Genomic DNA, 14,841 nt, shown 5'->3' on the forward strand with positions numbered 1-14,841 from the left:
TGAATAAAAATATTGTAAAAAGAAAGAAAAATTGCTTTTTTAAAATTATTTGTCTCCGAGGACAAGTAAGGCCGAAGACACTTTGCACAGTCGGCTCCTGGCAAGAGTGGTGAGACAAGGACAGGTAATCTGCTTTTAGTGACGCTGGCTTGAGAAAGAGGATTGTCTGAGACACCCAAATAACTCGCTTTCAAATACTGTGGGAACTTACTCCATTTTAGTAGCCTAACGAATAAAAACATAGTTTTTTCAGTTGACCGACTGAAAAGCAAATAAACTGCTGAAAATACTCCACAGCTCAGTCAGCGGAGAGAAGCCATTAGCATTTTAGGTTAATGAAAGCTATACCAGTTAACCCAGTTCATATTCTATACCTTCACAGTATGGCCCTGGCCACTTTTGACCCGGCCCAAGAATCCCCTGTAACAAGTGTCTGTACCAAATTATGAACCTCAGGTCTATTTAGAATGTATAAACAGCCTATCTGACATTAATAAATGGGTGATTAATCCTTAACTAATGTTCCAGAGATCGAACATCCACTTCAACAGATACAGGTCAAATTTGACCCAGGACAGCCTCAATGTACAAAAATTTGTAGCGCCTGTACAAAAGTATAACATTTTAAAATATTTTAATTTTTGCGCATTTTGGGTCACTTTAGGAAAAGTCGTCAAATTTCCGCTAAAAAATGACATTTAGGGTGTTTTTCCTGCTGTCAGATGTGAAAACGGGTCAAATTTGACCCGAACAGTGTGCAAGGGTTAAGCATTGAAACAAGAACAAAATATTGGAGAAATTCAGCAGGTCAGTTCCTCCTGCAACAGTCAGTTTATTAATCCGGACTCCAGATACTGTAGTCACTTGTGTCTCTCAGTAAAAACACTGGAAATATTTCCAGCTGCAGACAGGGGGAGGGGTTGGACAGAGCAAGAATTGACGGATTTGTGGGGACAGATGGTGGCGCTGACCGGTGAATGCAGCCCGTCCCATTTCTGATGAAAGGTCAGTTTTCGAGCACTAAATTTCTTTCTCTTCCCCCAGGTGCTGCCTAACCTGTTGAGCTTTTGTACATTAGCTGCTAACGTTGGCAGTTTAATGTTCTTCCAGCACAGCATTAGCGCAGGGATTAATCAGCTCATGTTCCCAAGTGAATGACAGCAAGCTCTCTCAGAATTTCACCAGACAGGCAAGGTCAAGCTGTAAATCCTCAAATAAATAAAGCTATTAACAATTCTGTGGAAAACAATTTACTCCAGTGGTAACTTCACTGATACATTATTAAAAACAGGCTTACCCAGGTAACATATGGGAAACTGAAATCCACTTTGGGCTATAAGCAAAAAGACTGTCTGAAAGAGAAACAAAGACCGTATAATGTGTTGAATTGTTGATACATGTTTCTATATCCAGCAATTACAATGGAAAGGTCCTGTGTACTCCAAGGTGACCAGTAAGGTGCAAGCTCTCCAGTGAACGGCCGGTTCAGCGGGAAGGTGCTCACACCTTGCACGAGGCGGTCATGCTGCAGAGAGGCAGGCCTGCTTCACGCTCTGTGCCCAGGTGTTGAGGAGCGCCGTGACAGAGTGCTTATCGGGCAGCTGCAGGAGCCGAGATGTCATTGCACGGTGAACCAACTGCAGGAAGGGGTTGGCCTCTGCAATGGGACAGAAAGCAAATGAGAGTCGTCAATGCACACAGTTACACTCTCTAATTTAACCCATCGTTCAATCAAAGTACAATTCAATCTATGTCACTAGAAACTACTTGCAAACATTTACAGAAAAATATAAAATAGAATTTATGAAAAATCTACACGTAAAGACTGACAATCAACCAATGTGCAAAGGAAGGCAAATAGTGCAAATGGAAAATCTATGTTAATAATGCCGAGAACGTGGGTTGCAGAGCCCTTGAAAGTGAGTCTGCAGGTTGTGCAATCGTTTAGAGTTGAGGAGAGTGAAGGTATTCATGCGAGTTCAGGAGCCTGGCAGTTTAGGGTAGTAACTGTTCCTGAAACTCGTAGTGTGGGAACTAACTCTAACCAGAACCCTAAAGCATCTCTAATGTGTAAGAGGAAAAAAGCCCGGATTTAGTCCAGGTCTTCTACACATGTCCAGTTATTTAAAAACTGACATCATCCCAATTAACACTGAACTATTCAGTTAGATACAGACCAGCTTCCCTCTCCAGCATCCCATTTAACACTGAACCATTCAGTTAGATACAGACCAGCTTCCCTCTCCAGCATCCCATTTAACACTGAACCATTCAGTTAGATACAGACCAGCTTCCCTCTCCAGCATCCCATTTAACACTGAACCATTCAGTTAGATACAGACCAGCTTCCCTCTCCAGCATCCCATTTGACACTGAACCATTCAGTTAGATACAGACCAGCTTCCCTCTCCAGCATCCCATTTGACACTGAACCATTCAGTTAGATACAGACCAGCTTCCCTCTCCAGCATCCCATTTGACACTGAACCATTCAGTTACAGACCAGCTTCCCTCTCCAGCATCCCATTTAACACTGAACCATTCAGTTAGATACAGACCAGCTTCCCTCTCCAGCATCCCATTTAACACTGAACCATTCAGTTAGATACAGACCAGGTTCCCTCTCCAGCATCCCATTTAACACTGAGCCATTCAGTTAGATACAGACCAGCTTCCCTCTCCAGCATCCCATTTAACACTGAACTATTCAGTTAGATACAGGCCAGCTTCCCTCTCCAGCATCCCATTTAACACTGAACCATTCAGTTAGATACAGACCAGCTTCCCTCTCCAGCATCCCATTTAACACTGAACCATTCAGTTAGATACAGGCCAGCTTCCCTCTCCAGCATCCCATTTAACACTGAACCATTCAGTTAGATACAGACCAGCTTCCCTCTCCAGCATCCCATTTAACACTGAACCATTCAGTTAGATACAGACCAGCTTCCCTCTCCAGCATCCCATTTAACACTGAACCATTCAGTTAGATACAGACCAGCTTCCCTCTCCAGCATCCCATTTAACACTGAACTATTCAGTTACAGACCAGCTTCCCTCTCCAGCATCCCATTTGACACTGAACCATTCAGTTAGATACAGACCAGCTTCCCTCTCCAGCATCCCATTTGACACTGAACCATTCAGTTAGATACAGACCAGCTTCCCTCTCCAGCATCCCATTTAACACTGAACTATTCAGTTAGATACAGACCAGCTTCCCTCTCCAGCATCCCATTTGACACTGAACCATTCAGTTAGATACAGACCAGCTTCCCTCTCCAGCATCCCATTTGACACTGAACCATTCAGTTAGATACAGACCAGCTTCCCTCTCCAGCATCCCATTTAACACTGAGCCATTCAGTTAGATACAGACCAGCTTCCCTCTCCAGCATCCCATTTAACACTGAACTATTCAGTTACAGACCAGCTTCCCTCTCCAGCATCCCATTTGACACTGAACCATTCAGTTAGATACAGACCAGCTTCCCTCTCCAGCATCCCATTTGACACTGAACCATTCAGTTAGATACAGACCAGCTTCCCTCTCCAGCATCCCATTTAACACTGAACTATTCAGTTACAGACCAGCTTCCCTCTCCAGCATCCCATTTAACACTGAACCATTCAGTTAGATACAGACCAGCTTCCCTCTCCAGCATCCCATTTAACACTGAACTATTCAGTTACAGACCAGCTTCCCTCTCCAGCATCCCATTTGACACTGAACTATTCAGTTAGATACAGACCAGCTTCCCTCTCCAGCATCCCATTTGACACTGAACCATTCAGTTAGATACAGACCAGCTTCCCTCTCCAGCATCCCATTTAACACTGAACTATTCAGTTACAGACCAGCTTCCCTCTCCAGCATCCCATTTAACACTGAACTATTCAGTTACAGACCAGCTTCCCTCTCCAGCATCCCATTTGACACTGAACTATTCAGTTAGATACAGACCAGCTTCCCTCTTAACACTGAACTATTCAGTTACAGACCAGCTTCCCTCTCCAGCATCCCATTTGACACTGAACTATTCAGTTAGATACAGACCAGCTTCACTCTCCAGCATCCCATTTAACACTGAACCATTCAGTTAGATACAGACCAGCTTCACTCTCCAGCATCCCATTTAACACTGAACCATTCAGTTAGATACAGACCAGCTTCACTCTCCAGCATCCCATTTGACACTGAACTATTCAGTTACAGACCAGCTTCCCTCTCCAGCATCCCATTTGACACTGAACTATTCAGTTAGATACAGACCAGCTTCCCTCTCCAGCATCCCATTTAACACTGAACCATTCAGTTAGATACAGACCAGCTTCACTCTCCAGCATCCCATTTGACACTGAACCATTCAGTTAGATACAGACCAGCTTCACTCTCCAGCATCCCATTTGACACTGAACTATTCAGTTACAGACCAGCTTCCCTCTCCAGCATCCCATTTAACACTGAACCATTCAGTTAGATACAGACCAGCTTCACTCTCCAGCATCCCATTTAACACTGAACTATTCAGTTACAGACCAGCTTCCCTCTCCAGCATCCCATTTAACACTGAACCATTCAGTTAGATACAGACCAGCTTCACTCTCCAGCATCCCATTTGACACTGAACTATTCAGTTACAGACCAGCTTCCCTCTCCAGCATCCCATTTGACACTGAACTATTCAGTTAGATACAGACCAGCTTCACTCTCCAGCATCCCATTTAACACTGAACCATTCAGTTACAGACCAGCTTCCCTCTCCAGCATCCCATTTGACACTGAACTATTCAGTTAGATACAGACCAGCTTCCCTCTCCAGCATCCCATTTAACACTGAACCATTCAGTTAGATACAGACCAGCTTCACTCTCCAGCATCCCATTTAACACTGAACCATTCAGTTACAGACCAGCTTCCCTCTCCAGCATCCCATTTAACACTGAACCATTCAGTTAGATACAGACCAGCTTCACTCTCCAGCATCCCATTTGACACTGAACTATTCAGTTACAGACCAGCTTCCCTCTCCAGCATCCCATTTAACACTGAACCATTCAGTTAGATACAGACCAGCTTCCCTCTCCAGCATCCCATTTAACACTGAACCATTCAGTTAGATACAGACCAGCTTCCCTCTCCAGCATCCCATTTAACACTGAACTATTCAGTTAGATACAGACCAGCTTCCCTCTCCAGCATCCCATTTAACACTGAACCATTCAGTTACAGACCAGCTTCCCTCTCCAGCATCCCATTTAACACTGAACCATTCAGTTACAGACCAGCTTCCCTCTCCAGCATCCCATTTAACACTGAACCATTCAGTTATATACAGACCAGCTTCCCTCTCCAGCATCCCATTTGACACTGAACTATTCAGTTAGATACAGACCAGCTTCCCTCTCCAGCATCCCATTTAACACTGAACCATTCAGTTAGATACAGACCAGCTTCACTCTCCAGCATCCCATTTGACACTGAACTATTCAGTTACAGACCAGCTTCCCTCTCCAGCATCCCATTTAACACTGAACTATTCAGTTACAGACCAGCTTCCCTCTCCAGCATCCCATTTAACACTGAACCATTCAGTTAGATACAGACCAGCTTCCCTCTCCAGCATCCCATTTAACACTGAACCATTCAGTTACAGACCAGCTTCCCTCTCCAGCATCCCATTTAACACTGAACCATTCAGTTACAGACCAGCTTCCCTCTCCAGCATCCCATTTAACACTGAACCATTCAGTTATATACAGACCAGCTTCCCTCTCCAGCATCCCATTTGACACTGAACTATTCAGTTAGATACAGACCAGCTTCCCTCTCCAGCATCCCATTTAACACTGAACCATTCAGTTAGATACAGACCAGCTTCACTCTCCAGCATCCCATTTGACACTGAACTATTCAGTTACAGACCAGCTTCCCTCTCCAGCATCCCATTTAACACTGAACCATTCAGTTAGATACAGACCAGCTTCACTCTCCAGCATCCCATTTAACACTGAACCATTCAGTTAGATACAGACCAGCTTCCCTCTCCAGCATCCCATTTGACACTGAACTATTCAGTTAGATACAGACCAGCTTCACTCTCCAGCATCCCATTTAACACTGAACCATTCAGTTAGATACAGACCAGCTTCACTCTCCAGCATCCCATTTAACACTGAACCATTCAGTTAGATACAGACCAGCTTCCCTCTCCAGCATCCCATTTAACACTGAACCATTCAGTTAGATACAGACCAGCTTCCCTCTCCAGCATCCCATTTAACACTGAACCATTCAGTTACAGACCAGCTTCCCTCTCCAGCATCCCATTTAACACTGAACCATTCAGTTAGATACAGACCAGCTTCCCTCTCCAGCATCCCATTTAACACTGAACCATTCAGTTAGATACAGACCAGCTTCACTCTCCAGCATCCCATTTAACACTGAACCATTCAGTTAGATACAGACCAGCTTCCCTCTCCAGCATCCCATTTGACACTGAACCATTCAGTTACAGACCAGCTTCCCTCTCCAGCATCCCATTTAACACTGAACTATTCAGTTAGATACAGACCAGCTTCCCTCTCCAGCATCCCATTTAACACTGAGCCATTCAGTTAGATACAGACCAGCTTCCCTCTCCAGCATCCCATTTGACACTGAACCATTCAGTTAGATACAGACCAGCTTCCCTCTCCAGCATCCCATTTAACACTGAACTATTCAGTTAGATACAGACCAGCTTCCCTCTCCAGCATCCCATTTAACACTGAACTATTCAGTTAGATACAGACCAGCTTCCCTCTCCAGCATCCCATTTAACACTGAGCCATTCAGTTAGATACAGACCAGCTTCCCTCTCCAGCATCCCATTTGACACTGAACCATTCAGTTAGATACAGACCAGCTTCCCTCTCCAGCATCCCATTTGACACTGAACCATTCAGTTACAGACCAGCTTCCCTCTCCAGCATCCCATTTAACACTGAACCATTCAGTTAGATACAGACCAGCTTCCCTCTCCAGCATCCCATTTAACACTGAACCATTCAGTTAGATACAGACCAGCTTCCCTCTCCAGCATCCCATTTAACACTGAACCATTCAGTTAGATACAGACCAGCTTCCCTCTCCAGCATCCCATTTGACACTGAACCATTCAGTTAGATACAGACCAGCTTCCCTCTCCAGCATCCCATTTAACACTGAACTATTCAGTTAGATACAGACCAGCTTCCCTCTCCAGCATCCCATTTAACACTGAACCATTCAGTTAGATACAGACCAGCTTCCCTCTCCAGCATCCCATTTAACACTGAACCATTCAGTTAGATACAGACCAGCTTCCCTCTCCAGCATCCCATTTAACACTGAACCATTCAGTTAGATACAGACCAGCTTCCCTCTCCAGCATCCCATTTAACACTGAACCATTCAGTTACAGACCAGCTTCCCTCTCCAGCATCCCATTTAACACTGAACCATTCAGTTAGATACAGACCAGCTTCCCTCTCCAGCATCCCATTTAACACTGAACCATTCAGTTACAGACCAGCTTCCCTCTCCAGCATCCCATTTAACACTGAACCATTCAGTTAGATACAGACCAGCTTCCCTCTCCAGCATCCCATTTGACACTGAACCATTCAGTTAGATACAGACCAGCTTCCCTCTCCAGCATCCCATTTAACACTGAACTATTCAGTTAGATACAGACCAGCTTCCCTCTCCAGCTTCCCATTTAACACTGAACTATTCAGTTAGATACAGACCAGCTTCCCTCTCCAGCATCCCATTTAACACTGAACCATTCAGTTAGATACAGACCAGCTTCCCTCTCCAGCATCCCATTTAACACTGAACCATTCAGTTAGATACAGACCAGCTTCCCTCTCCAGCATCCCATTTAACACTGAACTATTCAGTTACAGACCAGCTTCCCTCTCCAGCATCCCATTTAACACTGAACCATTCAGTTAGATACAGACCAGCTTCCCTCTCCAGCATCCCATTTAACACTGAACTATTCAGTTAGATACAGACCAGCTTCCCACTCCAGCATCCCATTTGACTCTGAACCATTCAGTTACAGACCAGCTTCACTCTCCAGCATCCCATTTGACACTGAACCATTCAGTTACAGACCATCTTCCCTCTCCAGCATCCCATTTAACACTGAACCATTCAGTTAGATACAGACCAGCTTCCCTCTCCAGCATCCCATTTGACACTGAACCATTCAGTTAGATACAGACCAGCTTCCCTCTCCAGCATCCCATTTGACACTGAACCATTCAGTTAGATACAGACCAGCTTCCCTCTCCAGCATCCCATTTGACACTGAACCATTCAGTTAGATACAGACCAGCTTCCCTCTCCAGCATCCCATTTGACTCTGAACCATTCAGTTACAGACCAGCTTCCCTCTCCAGCATCCCATTTGACACTGAACCATTCAGTTACAGACCAGCTTCCCTCTCCAGCATCCCATTTAACACTGAACCATTCAGTTAGATACAGACCAGCTTCCCTCTCCAGCATCCCATTTGACACTGAACCATTCAGTTAGATACAGACCAGCTTCCCTCTCCAGCATCCCATTTGACACTGAACCATTCAGTTAGATACAGACCAGCTTCCTTCTCCAGCATCCCATTTAACACTGAACCATTCAGTTAGATACAGACCAGCTTCCCTCTCCAGCATCCCATTTAACACTGAACCATTCAGTTACAGACCAGCTTCCCTCTCCAGCATCCCATTTAACACTGAACCATTCAGTTAGATACAGACCAGCTTCCCTCTCCAGCATCCCATTTGACACTGAACCATTCAGTTAGATACAGACCAGCTTCCCTCTCCAGCATCCCATTTAACACTGAACTATTCAGTTAGATACAGACCAGCTTCCCTCTCCAGCATCCCATTTAACACTGAACCATTCAGTTACAGACCAGCTTCCCTCTCCAGCATCCCATTTAACACTGAACTATTCAGTTACAGACCAGCTTCCCTCTCCAGCATCCCATTTAACACTGAACCATTCAGTTAGATACAGACCAGCTTCCCTCTCCAGCATCCCATTTAACACTGAACCATTCAGTTAGATACAGACCAGCTTCCCTCTCCAGCATCCCATTTAACACTGAACCATTCAGTTAGATACAGACCAGCTTCCCTCTCCAGCATCCCATTTAACACTGAACCATTCAGTTAGATACAGACCAGCTTCCCTCTCCAGCATCCCATTTAACACTGAACCATTCAGTTAGATACAGACCAGCTTCCCTCTCCAGCATCCCATTTAACACTGAACCATTCAGTTAGATACAGACCAGCTTCCCTCTCCAGCATCCCATTTAACACTGAACTATTCAGTTAGATACAGACCAGCTTCCCTCTCCAGCATCCCATTTAACACTGAACCATTCAGTTACAGACCAGCTTCCCTCTCCAGCATCCCATTTAACACTGAACTATTCAGTTACAGACCAGCTTCCCTCTCCAGCATCCCATTTGACACTGAACTATTCAGTTACAGACCAGCTTCCCTCTCCAGCATCCCATTTAACACTGAACCATTCAGTTACAGACCAGCTTCCCTCTCCAGCATCCCATTTAACACTGAACTATTCAGTTACAGACCAGCTTCCCTCTCCAGCATCCCATTTGACACTGAACCATTCAGTTAGATACAGACCAGCTTCCCTCTCCAGCATCCCATTTAACACTGAACCATTCAGTTAGATACAGACCAGCTTCCCTCTCCAGCATCCCATTTAACACTGAACTATTCAGTTAGATACAGACCAGCTTCCCTCTCCAGCATCCCATTTAACACTGAACCATTCAGTTAGATACAGACCAGCTTCCCTCTCCAGCATCCCATTTAACACTGAACCATTCAGTTAGATACAGACCAGCTTCCCTCTCCAGCATCCCATTTAACACTGAACCATTCAGTTAGATACAGACCAGCTTCCCTCTCCAGCATCCCATTTAACACTGAACCATTCAGTTACAGACCAGCTTCCCTCTCCAGCATCCCATTTAACACTGAACCATTCAGTTAGATACAGACCAGCTTCCCTCTCCAGCATCCCATTTGACACTGAACCATTCAGTTAGATACAGACCAGCTTCCCTCTCCAGCATCCCATTTAACACTGAACCATTCAGTTAGATACAGACCAGCTTCCCTCTCCAGCATCCCATTTGACACTGAACCATTCAGTTAGATACAGACCAGCTTCCCTCTCCAGCATCCCATTTAACACTGAACTATTCAGTTACAGACCAGCTTCCCTCTCCAGCATCCCATTTGACACTGAACTATTCAGTTACAGACCAGCTTCCCTCTCCAGCATCCCATTTAACACTGAACTATTCAGTTACAGACCAGCTTCCCTCTCCAGCATCCCATTTAACACTGAACTATTCAGTTACAGACCAGCTTCCCTCTCCAGCATCCCATTTAACACTGAACCATTCAGTTACAGACCAGCTTCCCTCTCCAGCATCCCATTTAACACTGAACCATTCAGTTACAGACCAGCTTCCCTCTCCAGCATCCCATTTAACACTGAACCATTCAGTTAGATACAGACCAGCTTCCCTCTCCAGCATCCCATTTAACACTGAACTATTCAGTTAGATACAGACCAGCTTCCCTCTCCAGCATCCCATTTAACACTGAACTATTCAGTTAGATACAGACCAGCTTCCCTCTCCAGCATCCCATTTGACACTGAACTATTCAGTTAGATACAGACCAGCTTCCCTCTCCAGCATCCCATTTGACACTGAACTATTCAGTTAGATACAGACCAGCTTCCCTCTCCAGCATCCCATTTGACACTGAACCATTCAGTTAGATACAGACCAGCTTCCCTCTCCAGCATCCCATTTGACACTGAACCATTCAGTTAGATACAGAACAGCTTCCCTCTCCAGCATCCCATTTGACACTGAACCATTCAGTTACAGACCAGCTTCCCTCTCCAGCATCCCATTTAACACTGAACCATTCAGTTAGATACAGACCAGCTTCCCTCTCCAGCATCCCATTTAACACTGAACCATTCAGTTAGATACAGACCAGCTTCCCTCTCCAGCATCCCATTTAACACTGAACCATTCAGTTACAGACCAGCTTCCCTCTCCAGCATCCCATTTGACACTGAACCATTCAGTTAGATACAGACCAGCTTCCCTCTCCAGCATCCCATTTAACACTGAACCATTCAGTTAGGTACAGACCAGCTTCCCTCTCCAGCATCCCATTTAACACTGAACCATTCAGTTACAGACCAGCTTCCCTCTCCAGCATCCCATTTAACACTGAACCATTCAGTTAGATACAGACCAGCTTCCCTCTCCAGCATCCCATTTGACACTGAACCATTCAGTTAGATACAGACCAGCTTCCCTCTCCAGCATCCCATTTAACACTGAACCATTCAGTTAGATACAGACCAGCTTCCCTCTCCAGCATCCCATTTAACACTGAACCATTCAGTTAGGTACAGACCAGCTTCCCTCTCCAGCATCCCATTTAACACTGAACCATTCAGTTACAGACCAGCTTCCCTCTCCAGCATCCCATTTAACACTGAACCATTCAGTTATATACAGACCAGCTTCCCTCTCCAGCATCCCATTTGACACTGAACTATTCAGTTAGATACAGACCAGCTTCCCTCTCCAGCATCCCATTTAACACTGAACTATTCAGTTAGATACAGACCAGCTTCCCTCTCCAGCATCCCATTTAACACTGAACCATTCAGTTAGATACAGACCAGCTTCCCTCTCCAGCATCCCATTTAACACTGAACTATTCAGTTACAGACCAGCTTCCCTCTCCAGCATCCCATTTAACACTGAACCATTCAGTTAGATACAGACCAGCTTCCCTCTCCAGCATCCCATTTAACACTGAACCATTCAGTTACAGACCAGCTTCCCTCTCCAGCATCCCATTTAACACTGAACCATTCAGTTAGATACAGACCAGCTTCCCTCTCCAGCATCCCATTTAACACTGAACCATTCAGTTAGATACAGACCAGCTTCCCTCTCCAGCATCCCATTTAACACTGAACCATTCAGTTAGATACAGACCAGCTTCCCTCTCCAGCATCCCATTTAACACTGAACTATTCAGTTACAGACCAGCTTCCCTCTCCAGCATCCCATTTAACACTGAACCATTCAGTTAGATACAGACCAGCTTCCCTCTCCAGCATCCCATTTAACACTGAACTATTCAGTTAGATACAGACCAGCTTCCCTCTCCAGCATCCCATTTAACACTGAACTATTCAGTTACAGACCAGCTTCCCTCTCCAGCATCCCATTTAACACTGAACCATTCAGTTAGATACAGACCAGCTTCCCTCTCCAGCATCCCATTTAACACTGAACCATTCAGTTATATACAGACCAGCTTCCCTCTCCAGCATCCCATTTGACACTGAACCATTCAGTTAGATACAGACCAGCTTCCCTCTCCAGCATCCCATTTAACACTGAACCATTCAGTTAGATACAGACCAGCTTCCCTCTCCAGCATCCCATTTAACACTGAACCATTCAGTTACAGACCAGCTTCCCTCTCCAGCATCCCATTTAACACTGAACCATTCAGTTAGATACAGACCAGCTTCCCTCTCCAGCATCCCATTTAACACTGAACCATTCAGTTAGATACAGACCAGCTTCCCTCTCCAGCATCCCATTTAACACTGAACTATTCAGTTACAGACCAGCTTCCCTCTCCAGCATCCCATTTAACACTGAACCATTCAGTTAGATACAGACCAGCTTCCCTCTCCAGCATCCCATTTAACACTGAACTATTCAGTTAGATACAGACCAGCTTCCCTCTCCAGCATCCCATTTAACACTGAACTATTCAGTTACAGACCAGCTTCCCTCTCCAGCATCCCATTTAACACTGAACCATTCAGTTAGATACAGACCAGCTTCCCTCTCCAGCATCCCATTTAACACTGAACCATTCAGTTATATACAGACCAGCTTCCCTCTCCAGCATCCCATTTGACACTGAACCATTCAGTTAGATACAGACCAGCTTCCCTCTCCAGCATCCCATTTAACACTGAACCATTCAGTTACAGACCAGCTTCCCTCTCCAGCATCCCATTTAACACTGAACTATTCAGTTAGATACAGACCAGCTTCCCTCTCCAGCATCCCATTTAACACTGAACCATTCAGTTAGATACAGACCAGCTTCACTCTCCAGCATCCCATTTAACACTGAACCATTCAGTTAGATACAGACCAGCTTCCCTCTCCAGCATCCCATTTAACACTGAACTATTCAGTTAGATACAGACCAGCTTCCCTCTCCAGCATCCCATTTAACACTGAACCATTCAGTTAGATACAGACCAGCTTCACTCTCCAGCATCCCATTTGACACTGAACTATTCAGTTAGATACAGACCAGCTTCCCTCTCCAGCATCCCATTTAACACTGAACTATTCAGTTACAGACCAGCTTCCCTCTCCAGCATCCCATTTAACACTGAACCATTCAGTTAGATACAGAGCAGCTTCCCTCTCCAGCATCCCATTTGACACTGAACCATTCAGTTACAGACCAGCTTCCCTCTCCAGCATCCCATTTGACACTGAACTATTCAGTTAGATACAGACCAGCTTCACTCTCCAGCATCCCATTTAACACTGAACCATTCAGTTAGATACAGACCAGCTTCCCTCTCCAGCATCCCATTTAACACTGAACCATTCAGTTATATACAGACCAGCTTCCCTCTCCAGCATCCCATTTAACACTGAACCATTCAGTTAGATACAGACCAGCTTCCCTCTCCAGCATCCCATTTGACACTGAACCATTCAGTTAGATACAGACCAGCTTCCCTCTCCAGCATCCCATTTGACACTGAACCATTCAGTTAGATACAGACCAGCTTCCTTCTCCAGCATCCCATTTAACACTGAACCATTCAGTTAGATACAGACCAGCTTCCCTCTCCAGCATCCCATTTAACACTGAACCATTCAGTTACAGACCAGCTTCCCTCTCCAGCATCCCATTTAACACTGAACCATTCAGTTACAGACCAGCTTCCCTCTCCAGCATCCCATTTAACACTGAACTATTCAGTTAGATACAGACCAGCTTCCCTCTCCAGCATCCCATTTAACACTGAACTATTCAGTTAGATACAGACCAGCTTCCCTCTCCAGCATCCCATTTAACACTGAACCATTCAGTTAGATACAGACCAGCTTCCCTCTCCAGCATCCCATTTAACACTGAACCATTCAGTTAGATACAGACCAGCTTCCCTCTCCAGCATCCCATTTGACACTGAACCATTCAGTTACAGACCAGCTTCACTCTCCAGCATCCCATTTAACACTGAACTATTCAGTTAGATACAGACCAGCTTCCCTCTCCAGCATCCCATTTAACACTGAACCATTCAGTTACAGACCAGCTTCCCTCTCCAGCATCCCATTTAACACTGAACTATTCAGTTAGATACAGACCAGCTTCCCTCTCCAGCATCCCATTTAACACTGAACTATTCAGTTACAGACCAGCTTCCCTCTCCAGCATCCCATTTAACACTGAACCATTCAGTTAGATACAGAGCAGCTTCCCTCTCCAGCATCCCATTTGACACTGAACCATTCAGTTACAGACCAGCTTCCCTCTCCAGCATCCCATTTAACACTGAACTATTCAGTTAGATACAGACCAGCTTCCCTCTCCAGCATCCCATTTAACACTGAACCATTCAGTTACAGACCAGCTTCCCTCTCCAGCATCCCAT

At 45.1% G+C, this 14,841-nt stretch overlaps 1 protein-coding gene across 3 annotated transcripts in view; it reads right to left on the reverse strand.

Annotated features, from left to right (window-relative positions):
* Window positions 1-1,234: 1,234 nt before the first annotated feature.
* The window catches only part of med15 (mediator complex subunit 15), a 188,429-nt gene continuing 174,822 nt past the window's right edge, over window positions 1,235-14,841 (reverse strand). For all 3 annotated transcript variants that reach the window (XM_073055608.1, XM_073055607.1, XM_073055606.1), the window contains one exon: window positions 1,235-1,657. In XM_073055608.1, the coding sequence (XP_072911709.1) occupies window positions 1,521-1,657 (137 nt within the window). In that variant the 3' untranslated portion in view covers window positions 1,235-1,520. The remainder of the gene's footprint in view (window positions 1,658-14,841) is intronic.

Source organism: Hemitrygon akajei, chromosome 9 (genome assembly GCF_048418815.1).
Source record: "Hemitrygon akajei chromosome 9, sHemAka1.3, whole genome shotgun sequence".
NCBI lineage: Eukaryota > Metazoa > Chordata > Chondrichthyes > Myliobatiformes > Dasyatidae > Hemitrygon > Hemitrygon akajei.